At 41.9% G+C, this 19,452-nt stretch overlaps 7 protein-coding genes across 7 annotated transcripts; 5 read left to right on the top strand and 2 right to left on the bottom strand.

The window, feature by feature from the left end:
- Nucleotides 1–527: 527 nt before the first annotated feature.
- On the top strand, nucleotides 528–1,323 carry LOC131291020 (mitochondrial pyruvate carrier 2-like). Its single transcript, XM_058320215.1, has 3 exons — nucleotides 528–670; nucleotides 759–799; nucleotides 917–1,323. The coding sequence occupies exons 1-3, from the start codon at nucleotides 586–588 to the stop codon at nucleotides 1,157–1,159; spliced, it is 369 nt and encodes a 122-aa protein (XP_058176198.1). The 5' UTR covers nucleotides 528–585; the 3' UTR covers nucleotides 1,160–1,323.
- A 1,562-nt stretch (nucleotides 1,324–2,885) lies between these two features.
- On the top strand, nucleotides 2,886–3,317 carry LOC131281658 (helix-loop-helix protein 1). Its single transcript, XM_058311005.1, has one exon. It carries the CDS (start codon nucleotides 2,886–2,888, stop codon nucleotides 3,315–3,317), a length of 432 nt encoding a protein of 143 aa, XP_058166988.1.
- A 1,422-nt stretch (nucleotides 3,318–4,739) lies between these two features.
- On the bottom strand, nucleotides 4,740–6,407 carry LOC131282763 (uncharacterized). Its single transcript, XM_058312303.1, has 3 exons — nucleotides 6,074–6,407; nucleotides 5,707–6,000; nucleotides 4,740–5,557 (listed from the first exon to the last, which is right to left on the bottom strand). Exons 1-3 carry the CDS (start codon nucleotides 6,405–6,407, stop codon nucleotides 4,740–4,742), a joined length of 1,446 nt encoding a protein of 481 aa, XP_058168286.1.
- A 5,424-nt stretch (nucleotides 6,408–11,831) lies between these two features.
- Nucleotides 11,832–12,689, top strand: LOC131294129 (uncharacterized). Its single transcript, XM_058322174.1, has 4 exons — nucleotides 11,832–11,962; nucleotides 12,031–12,261; nucleotides 12,331–12,412; nucleotides 12,552–12,689. Exons 1-4 carry the CDS (start codon nucleotides 11,832–11,834, stop codon nucleotides 12,687–12,689), a joined length of 582 nt encoding a protein of 193 aa, XP_058178157.1.
- Nucleotides 12,690–13,012: 323 nt separating this feature from the next.
- Nucleotides 13,013–13,958, top strand: LOC131294128 (uncharacterized). Its single transcript, XM_058322173.1, has 5 exons — nucleotides 13,013–13,283; nucleotides 13,368–13,415; nucleotides 13,483–13,576; nucleotides 13,642–13,760; nucleotides 13,816–13,958. Exons 1-5 carry the CDS (start codon nucleotides 13,013–13,015, stop codon nucleotides 13,956–13,958), a joined length of 675 nt encoding a protein of 224 aa, XP_058178156.1.
- A 341-nt stretch (nucleotides 13,959–14,299) lies between these two features.
- LOC131294748 (protein arginine methyltransferase NDUFAF7 homolog, mitochondrial) lies at nucleotides 14,300–15,936 on the top strand. The gene is made up of 4 exons (XM_058322793.1): nucleotides 14,300–14,670; nucleotides 14,732–15,406; nucleotides 15,510–15,689; nucleotides 15,762–15,936. The coding sequence occupies exons 1-4, from the start codon at nucleotides 14,302–14,304 to the stop codon at nucleotides 15,933–15,935; spliced, it is 1,398 nt and encodes a 465-aa protein (XP_058178776.1). The 5' UTR covers nucleotides 14,300–14,301; the 3' UTR covers nucleotide 15,936.
- A 1,613-nt stretch (nucleotides 15,937–17,549) lies between these two features.
- On the bottom strand, nucleotides 17,550–19,096 carry LOC131295007 (arfaptin-2). Its single transcript, XM_058323067.1, has 4 exons — nucleotides 19,003–19,096; nucleotides 18,041–18,931; nucleotides 17,862–17,969; nucleotides 17,550–17,785 (listed from the first exon to the last, which is right to left on the bottom strand). The coding sequence occupies exons 2-4, from the start codon at nucleotides 18,848–18,850 to the stop codon at nucleotides 17,741–17,743; spliced, it is 963 nt and encodes a 320-aa protein (XP_058179050.1). The 5' UTR covers nucleotides 18,851–18,931; nucleotides 19,003–19,096; the 3' UTR covers nucleotides 17,550–17,740.
- Nucleotides 19,097–19,452: the final 356 nt, after the last annotated feature.

The raw sequence follows: 19,452 nt of genomic DNA, 5'->3' as shown, positions 1-19,452 counted from the left end.
GAAAAATAAATCTTCACTGCAGACATGAGTGCAGTTGTCACTGTATCTCTACATAATTATCATATTCGTTGCATAAGGTAGCTTTTCTAATGAAAGAAAGAGAGTTATATAATTTATGTTAAAAAAATGTTGCTTTCCTTCGGTTACACTTATTTTTGTAAGTTAACGTTCACGATGTGCTACGATTCAAATTGAACGATATAGCATACTGAGCTACTATTTGACATGTGCTAGAAGGGGTGGTTTTGCTCAAAAAGGGTCCTTCAATTTGCTGCTTTAGTAAATCACATGCTACTGATAACCCGATACATAAACTAAAAAGAATCCAATAATGTTGTTTTAGACTTTTGATGCATTTATGGATTTTCATTAACAGAATAATTGATGAAATCCCAAATGAAACGTCCTTGCTGCAACTCAATCCATTTTGAAGTTTTCAACATGGTATTAAAAACCAGCGTGCTGGTTGTTTTGGTGAACCGTATGTTTAGAATGTTGATAATTATTTTTATTTCTCTGCGACAGCTCGTCCTGCTGCGTCGTATTGTGTGTTAGTTTCCTGATCTACCTCGAATAAATTTAATAATGTCCAGGATCTACCACGCCTTAGTGAACACTGCCGACAAGTTCGTGCCCGGAGCGCTCCAACCCCTGTGGAATCATGCTGCTGGTGAGTTTTGATTGGCAACATTAATTAGGTTTATATAACACCAATCATGAATCGTGCGTACTGTGAACTAAATATGATTTGATTGCAGGTCCCAAAACGGTGTTCTTCTGGGCCCCCGTGTTTAAATGGGTAAGTTCTTGGCACTGCCGCCAATGGAAAGGTAGAAACATTTCAACAATCGAACGAGTGCTGCAATGTTTACAAGACAAATTAGATACAGTGTATCGCTCGTAATGTTTGTTTTAGGGTTTGGTTGTTGCCGGACTCAGTGACCTTCGTCGATCCCCGGATCAGCTGTCAATTTCGCAGTCCGCCTCGTTGGCCGCGACGGGAATAATTTGGTCGCGGTATTCCCTGGTCATCATTCCCAAGAATTGGGGATTGTTTTCGGTGAACTTGTTCGTGGCCGGGACGCAGGTGCTGCAGCTGTACCGTGCCTGGGACTACTCGCGGAAAACCCAGAAAGCCGCTGTGGCGGCCCCCAAGTAGTGGAATTGACGAACAGGACGAGTAACTAATGTGAAAAATGTAGTAGTGTTTAAAAAATACTGCTGCACTTCGACCACTTCCTGTATACACTGTACGGTGCGGGTTTGTATATGCTGTTAATAGGACGTGTACAGTCTAAATAAATGCACAAGAGATTTTTTTTGTCGAACTAATGAGATTTAATTTTGTAGTAGCAATATTTGCATGATTTTGAAAGAAAAGTGCATTCAACATTACAGGACATTTCATTTAACGATACTGCTCTTCATTATCATTTTTAAATTAAATGCAAATTTTCGTTCAAAGTAATGCATAATGTCGAGAAACGTTTTTTTTTAACTTATTCAATATCAATTTTTAAAATGGTTCATTTTGACTTATGGAGAATTAAAAAAAAAATGGTATGATATTTTCTATTACCATCTCATTTCTATTCACACATAGAATCCACAGCATTCGCCATTTTCTAACAATTATCTAGTAATTTTTTCCGTACACTTGTGTTGAAGAAAGCAGGCAAATTACATTCTTTCTACAGGAAATTTTGTGTCTTTTTTTAATGTTTTCAGCATATAATACTGTTTTGATAAACTTCCTTGTTCTTTTTTAAACGGCGTTTAATGAATGTTAATGCATGTTTGAAGTATTTCTAAAATGTTTCTGACTGTATTGTTGGGATTAAAATGTAAAATTTTATCAATAGTCCACCTGAGCCCTCCAACATCTGCCTCCAGCTGCCAGTAGAGATGAAAAAACAATCTTAACATATGCTTCGAAAACTGTAGGCGTGGCTGAAAAGAGTTCGACCAATCACAGCGCAAGGATGCTGTATTTTCAAGATGGCTTTCAGGACGACTGCCGTAATCTGTGTCGATCGATGCTAGGGGTGCCACCAGCATCAAATCAGTTTGCATTTGAAACCCGGCCGGAGTGGATGGTTTTTGCGATTTAACTTTTCTGTAGTTCTCAAGTTGTGAAGCATAAAGAAAAAAGAATTGTACAAAGACTGTAATATAAAACCAGTTATTTCGGTCGTGTATGATATGTGGTAATTTGTCAGTGTATGTTATTAAAAACAAAACAGTGTAGACGCAATCGATTCAGAGCTGCTCTCAATAAATTGTACGTATTGGAAAATTATTGTCACAAAAACGGTGGTGATTGTTGAGTGAACATGCCTTTGAAATACAATATACAAAAAAAATGAGCATAAGCTTACATACCAAGTGGTGTAGAGAGCATTAACTTGGCAATCCAGATAAAATATTTGAATTTGGAAAAGTTTGAAAAATCTAAAGACAAGAATATTTCAATAAACCTTAAATTTATGTAAATACTGTTGCTTTTCGAAGAAAATTAATTTCAGCAAATGATTTACCGTCACTTCAGTTTGATATTTAATACTTTTCTAGTCTTACGTTTTTTGAAAAATCATTTATCAGAAAACTTTCTTTTATATTTAGTTTATTTGAAAATTTGATTTTGGTATAACTTTTTGTTAGTTAATCTCAATTTAGATAAAACAACTCAGGCCAAAACCATGGAAACATTAATTCACGGAAAACACTTTATTTTTGTCGATGGAGACGCCTAGTCGCTCATAATAATTTACAAATATAAATTGAGCAGAAAAAAAATTTGAAACATTGAAAAGTCATGTTTGAAAGGCCAATTTTGAGACCATTATAAACTGAGTGCATAATACCGCCCTCTTGTACCTTCGCAGATGGTTTATCAAATTAAAGACACAATGGAACTGTCGTCATGCTCGGTGGGTGTAAGAAAGCCACGGACAAAGAATCCGCCCATCTGTCCCACCCTCGAGCATCCCGGTGGCCAGCAACCAGTGTACGGCAATGGCACGGGCAATGGTCCGGCCAGAGTGCGCAAGCAACAACCAGACGGTTCTGCCACCGGAGCGCCGGAATTTTCCAGCCTATCGCGCGAAGAACGACGCCGTAGGCGCCGGGCAACGCTCAAGTACCGGACGGCGCACGCCACCCGCGAGCGAATTCGCGTCGAAGCATTCAACGTGGCGTTTTCTGAGCTGAGGAAGCTGCTACCGACGCTGCCGCCGGACAAGAAGCTGTCGAAAATAGAAATACTCAAGCTGGCAATCTGTTACATTTCCTACCTTAACCACGTGCTGGACGCTTGATTTGCTTATGTTATTTTCTTTGTAAGTATCAAATAAATAATCAATCGATTTAATCAATTACACTTGTTTTGATCATTTTTGATTCAAAGATTAACAGAATTCTATAGAAAGAAACGTTTCCATGTGTTTCATGTTGTATGATTGGAAATCATAGTTTTTTGCAAGAGTAAGAGATGTTATAATTTCTAACGAAAAACCTTCAACTCGACTGAATTTTCACATCTTCACGTAAATGATTTGTTAAGTCTTATGGTCTTCTGTTTATAACAAAGGTTCATATGTGCAAAAGGGCAATATATTTGTTAGTCATTTGAAATTTTTCGGTTTCCCATTTTTTTCTAACCTCATTACCTTAACCTACTGAAGGTAATCAGTTTGGAAGTATTAAAGGACAAATTTGTTTTACATTGAATCTAACAGATCTGCTGCAGAACGAAGATATTTCGTTGTTTTTTTGAAAATATTTCAATACTCTATTTAAATGAGGAAGTAGTGAAATCGACGTTTACACTCACATATTTTCTGGAAACACTTTAAAGTTTTTCGTTGCTTTCGAAAAAGTACCTGGTTGGACAATCAGCCCATGTTCTGTCGCTTACATTCTGTGCAGCAACATTATAACTACAAACGAAACTTAGCATTGATATTTGTGTGCCAAGTTAAAATAGAAGTTGGGAATAACTTTTGTTGAAACTATAACATTAGAGTGTAAAAGTTCTGAAATTTGTCGGTAGGATAGTAGTGAACAAAACGAAACAAACGAGCAAGATAAAATGTAAAATAATTCTACTAAGTAACAAACTCCCAAAAGGATGGAGAAATAGACCGTCGACATGTTTGTTGTGTAAAGTATGTCGAAGAAGTGACCAAAATTGTTCGATGCACAATTGACACCATCGAAAAGAGAAGATATGAGTAGAACATAGTGAAAGGTTTCCACAACCAATCATGGGTTCGTTGAATGCAGCATTCGAGGGGTTTTTTTTCCATAAATGTTTGATGCACCTACCCTGCAAGCCAAGCCAGTCGTGTGGTGAAACGCTTAAAACCAATATGCAATAAAAAAGGGAACCCTTTCCCTCGGACGACAGACAAACGGGGCTGCCCCGCCCGATGTGGACTAATATGCTGTAAATCATCACACTTACAAACCATATTGGCAAGAGTTCCCTCGAGAGAGCACCAAATATCCTCTTATGTTTTATTGCTTTTCCATATCTGACTATACAATATTCGCGCTATCCGAGGTGAAAATCGGCAAAAAGGAAAATCATTGACTAGTGGGTGTATTCGTGGCTTTGTGTGTATGCGTGTGTGTGTGTGTTCGTTAGTGTGTTCTATGGTTGAATGAAGAAATGCGTGGACGCGATGTCATGACGTTCGAATCATTGACGACAACATTGTCCTCCTCCTCAAGAAGGTTCACTGGTAGACCGTCTTCAGCAGTGGGTATTTCCGCTTCTCCATCGGCTTGTTGTACGCCTGCTGGTACACGCTGATCAGCCGCCAGTAGTCCGGATAGCCGGAGCCCTTCTTCCAGAACGCGAACGGCGGTGCCAGCGTGTCGATGACGTAGTTCTTCTTGGTGTACGGTTCCCGGGGAGGGATGTGCAGCAGCTTCTTGTAGTCGGCCGGCTTCCGGGCGGCATGGCCCGCGGGCCCACCGGTATCGAAGCTGCTCAGCGTACCGGACACGTTGCTCTGCGGAATGCCGGCCTTGAACGCGCACCGGTACTCCTGGTGGAAGTTGTACGGGAACTCCTCCGGCGCGAACTTGTGGCAAAAGCGTTCGATCTTCTCCGCATGCTTGACGGCCGCCTCGTGCAGCTGGCGTTCCATCGAGTTGGCACTGCCGGGCGGCAGGTGGCGGTGGTCCTTCTGGTGCTGGTGCTGGTGCTGGTGGTACTCGGCCAGTTCCTTCCCGTGCGATCCGTTCGAGCGTGCCGACGATCGTACCGCCGGCAGATTGTTGTTGTTGATCTCCATCGTTTCGTGTTCGGGATGCTGTTTCCGCTGCTGGTCGCGTCGCTCGCGGCCACTGCTGCCTTTGCGATGCTGCTGCTGGTGCTGGCGAGCGGCATTGGGAGACTTGGACGACCGGGCCGATCCGTTGCCGTTGTTGCCACACTTGCACCGGTTGCTGGTCGGACGCACCAAGCGCTTGTGCTGACGGATGACATCGCGGTCGAAGAAATCCTCCTCCCCGAGGGTGTTGGAAAACACCCCGCCGGCATGTACCACTACCGATGGGAGAGGACGCAACAAAAGGGGTTAGTGTTTGCTAGAAGGAATGGAATTTATTGTGTCCCTCTCCCCTGGGACCAATCCCGGGGATGGTACGTGATGTGCGGTGGTTTGTGGTTTTAGCGAATTTCCCGATTGCGCTTACCCGCGGGCAGATTCAACTCCTTCGCCGGTTCGACGACTTCGAAGATTGGCGGCGCCACCGACGGCTTCGACCCGTCCATGTACGTCTGGGCGTGCGGTTCGTGCTTGGTGCGGAACTCCCACCCGATGGCCAGATCCATCGCTCCAACCTTCTTCTTCACCCGCACACTGTCCGGCCGCTCGGGCGTCTCGAGGGCGCTCGGTACCTTCGGTATGACGCCGCACGTCTTCGGCCGGTACACCCGATATTTGGTGCACTTCGTTGGGCCCGCCTTGTAGTTCTTGCATCCAACACCTGGGAGGCGAAAGAAAACAAAATAAAATAAATAACGCAGGGTGCAAACAGGACCCGTCCCCGCACCACCTACCGGTTGCGTACGGGCCGACGCTCAGCTCCATGCCCGGGTTGGGAAAGCCGGCCGCCTGCGCTTTCCGAAATGCAATATCGATGACTGCATCCGGCAGCGGCTGGTGCTCGAGGTTTTCCTGGGCCATCTTCCGGGCCGTTTGAAAGTTGCAAATGGCCGGAATGAACTGCGACTTGGTGCCGGCGGACTGAGCGCCGAACGAACGGGGCTGCCGATGGTGCCCGGCGGCGTCGGCCCCGCCGTACGATGTTTCCGGCCGCGGACCTTCGCCCGATTCCAGCAGCTTCAGGTCGCGGAACCGGCTGATCATGTCGGGCGAGTGTGTTCCGTTCATCATTGGGACAAATTATTGAAATGACGAGCAACAGCAGAATTCTGTTGGAAAAGTAATTTATTTATTTATTTATTTTTATCTTCATTAAACACTTTGAGAAAAAAACATTTAATGAATTGATCATTCAAACACAAGAATTTGGTTGACAATTTTAATCTTTTATAGTTTCAACCGTTAATGATTTTTTAATTTTCATCGAACCGTACTTTTCAGTCGTAACGTGTCTGTTCACAACGTTCAATGATGAAATGTTGTTTTGATCGAGAATTTTGTAAGTTAATTAGGGTTTGCTATTCGATAGCATCAAGGCATAAGTTGAACATGGTTTGATCAATATTGATTGCACAACTCTTTTTTAATAGCTTAAATAGTTTCTACTCAAACCAACTTTTATTCAATTCTGCTGCTCTCTTTTTAGGTTTTACTCTTTGTTGGTATATTTATCTTTTTAGATGGCATTTTACTCTTTTTAGTTTATCTGTAATGAACCGTTTTATCCGAAGCTGTAGTTTCAAAATTACAAAATGATTATAGCCAGTGAAAAACTAGTTTTAGCTCAGAGCAACCCTCAATTGTAACATACTATGGATGGTTCGGTTTGATATGAACGAACATATTTGTTCTTATTTAATTCCTAAAATTATGGGCTGTTCATTAACACTTTCATTAGAAATGTACGGGCTCTATCAATTTAACCAAAATTTAATTCATTCATTTTATCAGTAAAACTAGTTTATCGTAAGGAATTACAATAACAAAGAAACAATCGGCAATTCGTAGACGTTCAACAACATCCGGGGGTTTTTCTTATCTTTATGTTACAGTAGAGTCAAGCCATGTATAAAATGCTGATTACAATAGCGAATAATTACATTACAATTGCATATTATTTCAATTCAAAAATTAAAAAAAAAAAATATTTTAATTTTTTTACTGACGTAAAAATGATTTATTTAGTCTTTTTTTATTATTTCAATCAACATTTGGTTGCGGCATGCTCAATTACTGACGGATCTCGTAGTGTAATAAAAAACCAGAACAGGCTGGGAAACATTGTCATCGACCCGTGTGATGTTTACCAAAATCATCAATTTTTAATGTAGTGCACGTGGCTGCCCAACGTTCTTCGGCAGGCTTTCTTTACAATCCGTCTTCGTTAATGTACCAAGCAAACCAAAAAACATGGTGTGAAAAGTTACACACTCGTTAACAACCGGTGGCAGATATAATTGTTGCAGAACAATTTTACGGATTAAATTCCATGGGCACGGTTTAATCCATCTTGTCCTAATTGCAGCCCCCAAGTTTTGGGCTATTCATCTCCATTTGGCCGTGCAGGATTTCCCATGCAAGGTGTTGATTATCGGAACCGAATTGAAACCCTTAGCCATCTTCCTACCGAGTGCGAACGATGCTCGTCGAGTGAGACGTCCCGAGATAATTGTAATTGAATGTTGTATCATATTTTCATCGACCGTTTCGCCACGCACTTGTCCGACGCCCCTAATGCTGGCCCTCGTCTCGCCCACCGACGTTTGACTTCCCACACTCGGCCGCTGTCAACACTTCGTCTTCGGCGCGTGCACTTGCTGCATAATTTACTTACGCCAAACAATTGGCGCACCCGTGACCATGACGGATCGGATGTGTCTCGGTTCGGTTACGCGGTTACCCAGATTAAACCGACCCTCGAGAGCTCTTCTCGTGGAAAAGGGAGAAAAAAAAAACCGCGACCGATCCTTGATCGACGTACCGGATCCCAACGACCGACCAATTACATTGTAATTATGGGGCGTTTGCATTCATAGCTCGTAGCTTTTCCGGGTGCATGCTTGCCGTGTTTAAATTCGAGCCTCTTCGGTCGCGCTTTTCCCGATTTCACACTTTACCGGGGCGTTTTCCACCCCTACGGATAAGGATAGCGAAGATGCGCTACCGGTTTTCCAAGTTAATCCCGAAATCAACACGTGTTTCAATTACCCTGGAGGGTGGTTTTGCTGGTAGGGAGTGTTCAAAAGGACACAACAATAGGGGAAATTCGTATAAAATAGTTTAGGGATTGTAGTGTAGAGAAGCATTCGGAGAACAGGGAAGTTGTTTGTCCTGGTCTTTGAGGGTTGCTTTAAAATATACCACGTTTGGGAAACGAAAAAAGAAGCAAATGGTATCTAGTAATAAAATTGTATCCACATGCATGAATAACCACTCTCACGCACTCTACTTTTAAATAAAAAAGTATCTCAAAAAAAGTATCTCAAATTTATCGAAGAACTGAGAAGATTCGGACAATCTTTGTTGATAGATGGGTAATTTTTCTTAAAAATGTTTTCTTAAAAGGTCCATATTTCTGATAACTTTCTACAACAGTAAGCATTATTTTATTCTTTCATCTTTTTCAGTTATAAATTTTAAAAATCATAAATATGACTTATTTAGAACACCCACAAATAAACATTTTTGATCCACTAAAGTGCTTCACTTCAATTCACACAGAATTTTTTGGTAAAGTTATGATGTAGCGAAGAAAATGAAGTGTACCTTAGTATAAAGAAACAATCTAACATGTTAAAAAGCTTACAATGGCCACAATATGTAACAATATGAGATATTCAATGCAAAAGTATAAATAACTAAACAGAAAAGAACCAATATTATTATTTAAAAAATCGCTGCATAGGACTCCAATTTGATTCTTTTAACCGGTGTTAGATCTCACCATCCTTGTATTCTATTATACTTGAGCATAAATATAGTGTTTAAAATAGTACAGGTACAAAAATCCTTTGCAAATAGCTCCCTTTGAAATCGATAACATCGAACACAACAGAGTACAATAAACACTTTTTCTTAACTGTCTTTTAGGAGTTCCTCGTTGCGTTCCGAATTTTCACCGAAGCACTTTTCGTACAACCCTTTTCCTGGTTTAAACTCACTTTAGGCACTCCGCAGCCTGTGCGGGTGTCTGTCTGGCTGTCTGTCTGTTTGTGTTCCTAAGCACACTTGATTTTCCCTGTTTTTTTGCCATCGTTGTTGCTTTTCCTGTTGTCTCTTCTGCTTGACACTGTTCCGGCTAGCCCGCAGCTGGGTCGCGCTGGCTCACGTACTTACGGCAAGGACTTTCTAGGGACACATGTGCACCAACCAAGCGACCACCCCGATCGAACCTGCCAAAATGGGATTTTACAATCTGTCTAGGGAACAATTTATCACTGCCGGATTTGGTGTCCCGCCCTCGTTGCGCCGTTGTAAATACGAAACAATTGGTTCACAGCGTTCCTCAACGTGCGCTTCCCGGTGGAAATTATTTGGCGGAAAATTACCATCATTACATTATGCGTTGCTGATCGTATTGCAGTACAATCGACACTATCGGCTCTTTTCCCCATAGGGGTGTGTGTCCAGTTTTCCGGACCGAATGGAAGGGTGGAGTGTCATCCGGTTCAGTTTAGTTTCCGGTAAATCACTTTTCGATTGCGACAAACGCCCCCGCGCGTCGATGTCCACTTCGGAATTAGTATTAGCGAAAATCGAATGTCCAGTACCTCCTCCGCAGCAGGAAAAATTACTTTACTTTTTTTTCATTTCCCATCTAGTTTCAGTTACACGCCACTTACCCTCCCCGTCGTAGAACCAATTCGGTGATCGGTGTGAAATACAATTAAATACTAAAGGCAGCAGGAAAGTGGCTGGCAGGAAATTTTTTTGTAGAAGAAAAATGGAAGATAGGTTAGAAATAAGCACCACTTCTTTTCCGATTCGGGTTCCTTTCCCTCCGATAGTACGGGTCGGAAAACTGTGCGTCACTGCGCCCTTTGCGAACACTGCAAAACACACCAAGCGCACGCCAAGCCCGCCAGGCGCGAACTGTTGTGTTATTTGGCAAATCACACAAAAATTGATTTTCCCCGCGGGAAGTGGTGCGTGCACGGCCTGTTGTGGAACGATAAACAATGCGCCGTTGCCGTGGGTTATGTGGGCGCTCTTCTCTGGTGCCCGTTGGACACAGACTTCGTTTGCTTCGGGTTTCCGCTTTTCACGCCCGTTTTCGTCCCCGAGCGACCCCTCGGGAGGGGTTGCCAGGATTGTTCCACCCACTCAAATCGGCATCCGAAATGCAACGAATACGTTCCAAAGACCCATTGTACCGTTGGTATTCTTGACCCGAGCGATCGGGCATTCCGTTGCCGTTCCAATGGTTTATGAGTTGTCCATTTCTACGAAAAGTCAACATTTTTTTGCTGCAACACTTTCCTGTGGTTAATTCAAGGCATAGGTGTGTTAATAGATAGGCTAAGAATTATGTCTGTATATAATATAAAACCTACCTATAGTTATAGACATAACTATAAAACCTACACAACTCAAACTAATCAACCCTGGTTTAACATAAATTAAAAAGAGACAAATAATGAATGGCACGATTATGAAAATCACCCCTAGATATCCTTTTATCCTTGTGTTTTCTCTTTCTAACTGTCGTAGATACACCCTCCCGATAAAATGCGGTGAATGTGTTAAAATCTATTAGCGCATCCAAACCCGGGAACAGTTTAAAGCGCCCTCGAATCGCAAGGGGAGTTCTCAAAACTAACCCCTCTTCAAAATTCCAAGGTTTGTGATACCGTTGGCCACTGGTGAGTGTGTCGGCACAGGGGAAAAGCTACATTCTCTAATATCCTACATTGGAGGGTGGATAAAAAATATGTTCAGTGGGTGGTACCAGTTTTGATTGAACACGATGTTTGTTTACATACATTTTATCCCATACGTTCGTAGGATTAAAAAAATGATAAATTATTCCTTTCAAATCCTGTAATTTTCCGATTCGATGGAACATATGTCTGATATTTTTGTTTGTAAAACAGGACTTCTTCGGGGTGGATGGTGTTTTAGGTCACTTTAAAACACTGTTATCTTAATTATGTACCATTTGACATTATTGGTATTACATGAAATTATGTAAAAGATTTCACTTTCACTTTTATTAGCTTTATTTAGCTTCTCTAAAGCACGAAGATGTTTTTCGATTCATATGAAGAAATTATACAACCCACACATGCGAGGATAGAAGGGTATCGCCATCAAAGTCAAACGGTGTTCAAAAATAAATATAATAATCAGTGATCACGTGAGGTTATTAAATGATATGTGTGACACGCTAATGCACTAACTCACTGCAGCATGATAGTTCATTCTATGACCATGATTTATTTTCAGATTTTCTTTCCCGGTGTGAGGTCAAAGTATTTGGCTCTGATGAAAAAATATCATTTTACCAGGAGCTGCAACAATTTATACATGAAAGTGAATCATGTGATTCGACCAAGATCTCAAAGAAACATATAAAAATTAAACTTTAGATGCAAGAAATTGTGGTAGTCAAGTTCTGAAAAAGGTGTTAAACGGAAGATCAATTAATACAAGATGAAAACGTACAAACTTGAAGGGAGTCTCAAGAACCGTATCCTGATTCGCTACCGTATGCGACAGGCGGTGGACAACAGCACTATCAACGGGATGAAGTATCTCGGAACCCGATGTAACCGCTACGGAAGGTGACTCACACCAGAGTGCAACATTAAATAGTAGTTTACTACATACTCTTGGTATTCCCTGTGGGCAGAAGCTTCTGGGTGCTGGTGTTGTGTGGATCGTTCGCCTCGATGGTGTTCATTCTGCTGTTCACGATCGACACCTTCGACGAAACGATCAGCGTCAGCCCGGACACATCATTCCTCCGGTGGAACAGCACCTTTCCGGCGATTTCGATCTGCTACTCGAAGGGGCGCACCGGGCAGATTTCCAACTTCCTGAAGGAACAGTGGATAGCGAGTAACTTTACGCCCGCCAAGAAGTAGGGAAATTATATTCTCCATCGGGAACAACATTTTCGTCCATTTATAGGATTTTTGTATTTTTGCAGTACAGCCTACTTGTGGCCCAAGTTGGCACAAACATACCTCTTTTTGAACCCCAACACTAACCTGGACAACGATATTACGTCGGTATGCGTTGGCTTAAACAGGACATGCAATCTTAATTTGGCAATTTTAAAGACTATGGTTGGAATATTTTCTTTTTCGCTCATTAACATGTGTAATAGTTCCAAGTAAAGCTCGATTTTTTCCTTTCATTGATTCATAGTTTTTTCCAACTGATTGTAAAGAGGTACTGTTCGATGTGAAGGTCGGCGGTGTGAAGTACGATTGTGATCGCATCTTTAATTACACTCTAACGGAAATGGGGAATTGTTTTACGGCAAACAGCATTCACGATCAGTGAGTACGAATGTGATACATTTTTATGATCATGAAGCAAGAAAACCCTAACATTTCACTATCAGTGACTTGCAGTTTGACCGGTTACCGCTCAAGTATAACTTTTGGACTCGTAAAAGACGTTTGGAGTTCCAATATCGGAATATCGATGTTATCAATTACATGGTACGCATTTATTAGTGTTTTCCAAGTTTTTTGTGCAATGTTTTAGACTGTTTGAAGTGTATAATTATCGCGTTTTCTAACATTGGTTTTCAGATGTACATTCACAGTCCGGAAGACTATCCCAATTTTGTCGAACCTTTCTATATACTTAGAAAGTCGGGCATGGTATCTCACTTTATGCTACAGGTATCGCTTCTTATTTTTATCATAAATTCAAAATCCTGCATCGAGCGTGTTGGACCATTTCAGATCAAAGAAACCTACAACCAACCTGAAGTTCGGGATGAACCGATCGAGAAGCGAATGTGTAGATTTCCCGACGAACCAATTCCTCCCGCGCGGGCGTACAGTTTTTCCCATTGCTTTCAGTACAATCGCATCCAGCTGGAGCTGCAAGCGTGCAACTGCACCATCCCTACGTCACCTAAAGAATGTAGGGTTTGGTTAGATACAAGGAAAGGAAGACTTAAAAATTGGTTGATTTTAACATACCTTGTTAAACCACTTTGTTTTGTAGATGAACACTTGTACTGTGACATTAAAGGATTACTATGTATCAACGATGGTAAGTTAGTGAGACTATAGAGTGAGAACGGCATAAACCAACCATATTCTATATCTTTTTTGAGTAGCAAACGTAAAATATCGAACAAAGCACGTTCACACTGTGCATAAAGATAGATCCTGCATGCAAGCCTGCCAGGCACTAGAAACGCTTGTGATTGGGTAAGTAAAAAAAAATATAACGATCCTCGGGATACTGAATGACGATGCCGCTTTGGTTGGTTAAGGGAAACGTATAATCCAACACCATCGAATTCCGATCCGGGAAAGGTAATTTTGGAAGTCCTAAATGTGCCCGTTTTCCGCTATCAAAGACGGGTCATACGGAATAAGATTGATTTTGCAGGTAAGCCATCATTAGACAATGTCTGTATTGTCCGCTAACTTTACCTTCCTCACAGTCTCTTTGGGTGGTATAGGTGGACTATTTTTTGGAGCATCTGTAATAAGCCTCATCGAGCTTGTATATTCGATGTTGTTTAAACCGTACCATCTCAAAGTGAAAGTTTCAATTCCACAATTTAGAGCAAGACCAGTGTGGTAGACATTTTTCAACATCTGATGTTATGAAGCATGCGGTGTCTATTGTCTAAATTCTAAAAAAATAATCAGTGTTAAAATAAATGAAAAATGAAAAAAAAACCATTTTATGAAAAGTACATATTTATGGATATCACACAAAATTCGCAAAATAATAAGTGCATGCTTCTAAAATGCTTGAATCAATCTATTATGATGTAGGTAATGTTGTAAGTTATGTATACCAATCAACGGTCGATGCAACGTGTTGCATTTAAATTCAACCGCGAAAGGGACTGATGACATCGATGACAACCATAGCTGTCAAGCCAGATTTTTTAAATAAAAACAAAAAACATAGTGAAAAAATGAACACAATACTCGGTAAATCTTGCAACTCTAGGTTTTTAAAACTATTATTAACACAAGCATCGTCTAACGTGTTACGCGTTTCCAATCGGACGCAATGCTACAAACCGGTAAGCAGGAGGGCGATAGCAGAAATCAAAAATCTGCGACGGGATCTACCCAGTGAAAGCAACAATGGAGCTGACCGGCGTACACTTGCGGAAACTTTGCATGCGCGGATACGTGCGACGGGACCAATAACGGTTGCCACCTATATGAGGGAAGTTCTACTCAATCCGTCGGCCGGATACTACAGCACGAAGGACCAAGTGTTCGGTAGCAGCGGTGATTTCATCACAGCTCCAGAAGTTGGACAAATCTTTGGGGAGGTAAGTACATGACACGATGGACCTTTGTAGTGGCTATTAATAAACTTGTTTTCATTTAAAGCTAATTGCCGTCTGGTGTATAAATGAGCTGCAAAAGTTTAACTACGATGGCGAAATACAACTCGTTGAGCTTGGCCCCGGAAAGGGCACGTTAATGCAAGACATGCTCCGTGTCCTCGAGCGGTTCGGACTCTCGAAAGACCGGCTGAGTGTCCATTTGGTAGAAATGAGTCCACACTTGCAACGGATGCAAGGTGAACGTCTTTGCGACGGGAAGGTGCATCGTACCACCGTGGATCAACATGAGTCACACGTGCAGCAAGGCTTGACCAGTGCCGGTGTTGGCGTTCGATGGTACACCGATATCGTGGAGGTACCGAAAAAATTCTCCATCGTTATTGCGAACGAGTTTTTCGATGCCCTACCGGTGCATATATTTTGCAAAGAATCCACCGAAGCTGGATCAGCATGGAAGGAAGTTTTAGTCGACATCGACGCCAAACAAACGGGACCTGCCTTCCGGTTCATTCAGTCGAGCAAAGCGACTCCCTACTCGGTGGTGTTTGGAAAACGATTCAATGAAAATGAATCGCTGTTGCAAGAGCGGAACCGTGTGGAAGTTTCCTTCGAAGTAGAACAATTCGCCCAAAGTTTAGCAACGCGATTCGACGCCTATGGAGGGTTTGGTCTGGTCATCGATTACGGCCACGAGGGAAACAAAATGGACACATTTAGAGTATGATATTATCGGTTGTTCTGCGAAAAAATGAAACACACTCATTTCGGTAAAATCCCAAATGAATCTAACATTCTAATTTTTTCTGCACATCTTTCCTCAGTCTTTCAAGCAACATAAGCTACACGATCCACTTCAGGATCCGGGAAGCGCTGATCTGACCGTAGATGTGGATTTTGCATTTTTGAAACATTTTCTAGAACAAGATGAAAAAGCCTTCACACTCGGTCCTGTGGGACAAGGTGCGTTTCTCGAAGCAATGCAGGGCTCGGAACGATTGAAGGTAATTAAAAAACATAAAAGCTACGTATCGAATGAAATTGGCTAACATTACTTCTTTTTCATCTCCTTTCAGAGCTTGTTGAATGTTACAACTGATGATAAATACCGCCAAATATTAAAAGATGGTTACGATGTACTAACAAACCCAGAAAAAATGGGGGAACGCTTCAAGCTGTTGTCAATTTTCCCTGCTTCTTTGAAAAATCACCTTTTAACCTCGAACAAAGTTGTAGGGTTTGAAAAGTAATCCGTACGGAATAGCAAAATAAAAACAGAAGAATACAAAAACTTTACACTTTTAAGTACTGATTTCAATGTTATTATTATTTTCGAGAAGCTATTCACGTTACATTTGAATACACGGAAAACTAAAACCTCTTTCCTATCGATTTTCCACCGATTCGCCTATCCTATCGTTAATCTCATATACACAATCACCATATTCATGCTTTCTGTTAATTCATGCTGCTCTTTAACACACCATGCCATACTTTTCCGCGTGTAATGTGTGCTGTTGTGTCCCTATTGCCTCTTCCTTGTTTATGCTTCCACCGGTGGTTGTGATCCTCCACAGAGTGTACGAGTGTTATTTTTGGTGTGATTGTGGCGTTTACTACCAACTATTTTACGTGATTCGTGTGCGGTCAAGGTGCTTATATATTCCGTAACTATACCTAGTCCAAATCGTCAACGATTCGACCGCAACTGTGAACAGATGGGTGTCCATTTATGTGACCGCTAAATCTCGCAAAAGCCTGAACCCGAGAAACACACACGCACACGTCATTCGTGCCAAATACCCGCTTTCTTATGCGACAAAAATGTTGAAAGAAAACCAAAATGTGAAATGATCAGATGTATGCATGACTTCGAATCAGTATTTCAATTTTAAGAACATAAAAATATTATAATTAGGTGCGAGCATAGCCATAACTTTGTATGAATTAGATTATGAGTAAACACAGCAGATTCTTCATTTTGAATGTAAAACTAAATCGAAGTTATGAAACCATATGACTAGGTTACAGAAATCTAAGAGCATTTTGAGCGTGAGTACAACACATTCAACTGGGTTAGAACATATTTCGTCGGTTTAAATGGCATAAACACTTTTCATTTTTCTTAGAGAGCGCAATAAAGCAAAAAGCAAATATTAAATACAAATGACTAAGTTTTCAAATTAACGAAATCGACTTGTGCCACGACTTATTACTAAACAATAGCTATAGAATATATAATTATTCTGGCATCACTTCTAAGAACGAGATTTGTTTTGTAAGGAAATCGAGGGTAAAATCCCAAATGAAGCCCACCCAGCCGAAATCGCTGTTGTGGCTACACCATTTGTGAGCGGATGCACCGTAAAGGTATGCAATTGGTGAAACGTGCCGTTGTGTGAACCGTTTGAATTGAATTCTCGTTAAATTAAAGATGATGATTATACTGGAAAGGATGTACAACATAAACTCCCTCATGCATTACTTACATGAGTGTATCAAAATTCGGCTACGCCATCAACCTAGGGGTGCGGTATGAGGGGGGCCCACGGGCCCCCCTTATTTCACAAATTTATAACAAACTCCCTTTTTCGGTAGACCTAGCGCAGTCCGCTCGCTGCGCTCGCTGCGGGCGCGCCGCCGTTTCAAACTCATTTCTTCAGTCCAACTCATTGGTTTATGATCTCCATCTTGCTCAGTTTTACCGATTAGTTCAAGTCATTACAGTTTCTAACGGAAATTCAACTGTTCAAATATTCAAACTTAATTGATGTGCCACCTATTGCATACTTTCAGGCGCACATGTGGAAAAAATGACGACGATGCGGCGACGGGGGGGCTTCATTTGGGATTATACCAAATCGAGAATACATTTTTGTGACACGTGATAAAGACGTGACCAAATAAAATGGAATCAATGGTTCGTTATAATCATCAGTGGGTTGCATACATCTGATTCTTTCCCACCGCAAAGCCAAAATCACATTCAGTTCATTAACCTCAAATGACAATGATTCATGCGTCTGCATGGGACGTTATATGATGGAGTGTTTTTCTATTGCTCCAACCACGAGCTCGTTACCGAGTTGGGACTCTTCAGCTGTAGAGGAGATGAAATTGAAAAAAAATTAAGTAAAACCAGTATGAAATTCCCAATCCATCTTAACGATGCTTACACTAATGTTGAACTGCTGTAACGTCTTCTCCAACCCGTTCGCGTTCCCAGCAAAATACGCTGCTATGGCGTTATGGAAGAGCAGCAATTGTTTGTGCATCACTTTGATCTAAAAACATACGAGAGGGTTATCGTCTGTATTGCGTTCATAACTGCAGCCGTTTTCCAGCATCAACCTACCCGATTTTCTTCCAAAAATTGCATTTTCACCACTATATCCGAGCGAAGCTTCTCGTACTGTTCCTTGCATTTCTCGTACTTCTTCTGTACCTCATCGTTGGAGTACTTCTGCTGCGGTTCACTGCCGCTGGTTCGCTGCTGCTCCAAATCGACCCGGTATGCATCGTACTCGACGCGCGCCAGCTCGTACTGTCGAATCGTTAGCAGCGTATCCTCGATCGTCTTGTTGCACAGCGTATTGATGGACGATATGAAAAAGTTCAACGCGTTCAGCAACAGCTCGCCGTTCTTCGTCAAAATGCGCTGTGTTTCGGCGTTCCTAAGAAACTCCTCCTGCAGTTCCGGACTCTTCTGGGCCAGATCGGCGAACGTTTCTGATAGCAGGCTCTGCGTTTGCATGCAGTTATAAAAGTGCGACGTGAAAGCACGCGATAAGCGCAGTATGCTGAGATACTTCTTCTGCGTCTCCTTTAGCTGATCGATCTGGGCCTCGAGCTCCAGGTCGACCGTGCGCGTCGATTTGCCAAGCTTCTCAAGCATTATCTGTTTGGTGCACTTGTACGTGGTAATGCTCCAGTTGCGGAACGTATCGAGCTTCGACGAGCCGTTCTTGATGTACGCTGATTCATCCTCCAGGCTGATCGACGTCGGTGACGAAAGACTGTGGTTGCTAACGTTCCGCAGGGTCAGCGTAGTCGAGTGCTTGATAGTTTGCTGCTCGGAGCCCGTGTGCACCACATCGGTACTGTCGTTCATGGACGGAGTGTTTTTTAGCATTTCGTGTATACTTTTCTCGTTCGTTTTGTTCATCGCGAAAATTCTGTTTCCGCAACTGGTTCCTGGATGTGCACGGTGCAAAGAATCGAAAACAAACGGCTACCACTGCTGCGACTGCATGCAACCAGATAGGCTGCTGTTAATTCAATTGCACTGGTTCTTCCAAAGCGTACTTTGCTACTCACCCGAGCTGTGAAATTACTATGTTTTCGTGGACAAAATGTAGATAAACTAGCGACAGTTTTTCCGTTTTTGTGTATACTTCGCGACAAATGACATTCTTCTTTCTGTCATTCCTCGCCACGTCTAGTGTTGGCAGAATTCGGGATTCGGAAGACTCAATCCCTGCACGATGCTCTCGGATTGGATCCCGGTTAACAAGCTCCTGTCAAATTTAATTCGATTTTATGCATTTGGGACTTGATGTGATATGATTTAGTATGGATTTACTATAGACTAAATTTGATTTGAAGTTAGCAAATTAGATTGAGATTTGCTCGGAATCGTTTTGAACTCGATTTGCCTCGATTCCTAGATCGCACCGCGCCTGCGCTCCAACCAAGGTTACTGAGACGAAGCAATACTACCTTCCTAACCAAGTATTGCTTCGCTCAAGTCACCTTGCTCAAGACAAA

Source organism: Anopheles ziemanni, chromosome 2 (assembly GCF_943734765.1).
Source record: "Anopheles ziemanni chromosome 2, idAnoZiCoDA_A2_x.2, whole genome shotgun sequence".
Taxonomy (NCBI): domain Eukaryota; kingdom Metazoa; phylum Arthropoda; class Insecta; order Diptera; family Culicidae; genus Anopheles; species Anopheles ziemanni.
The sequence above is the reverse complement of the archived record's forward strand: the minus strand, read 5'-3'. Positions and strand labels throughout refer to the sequence as shown.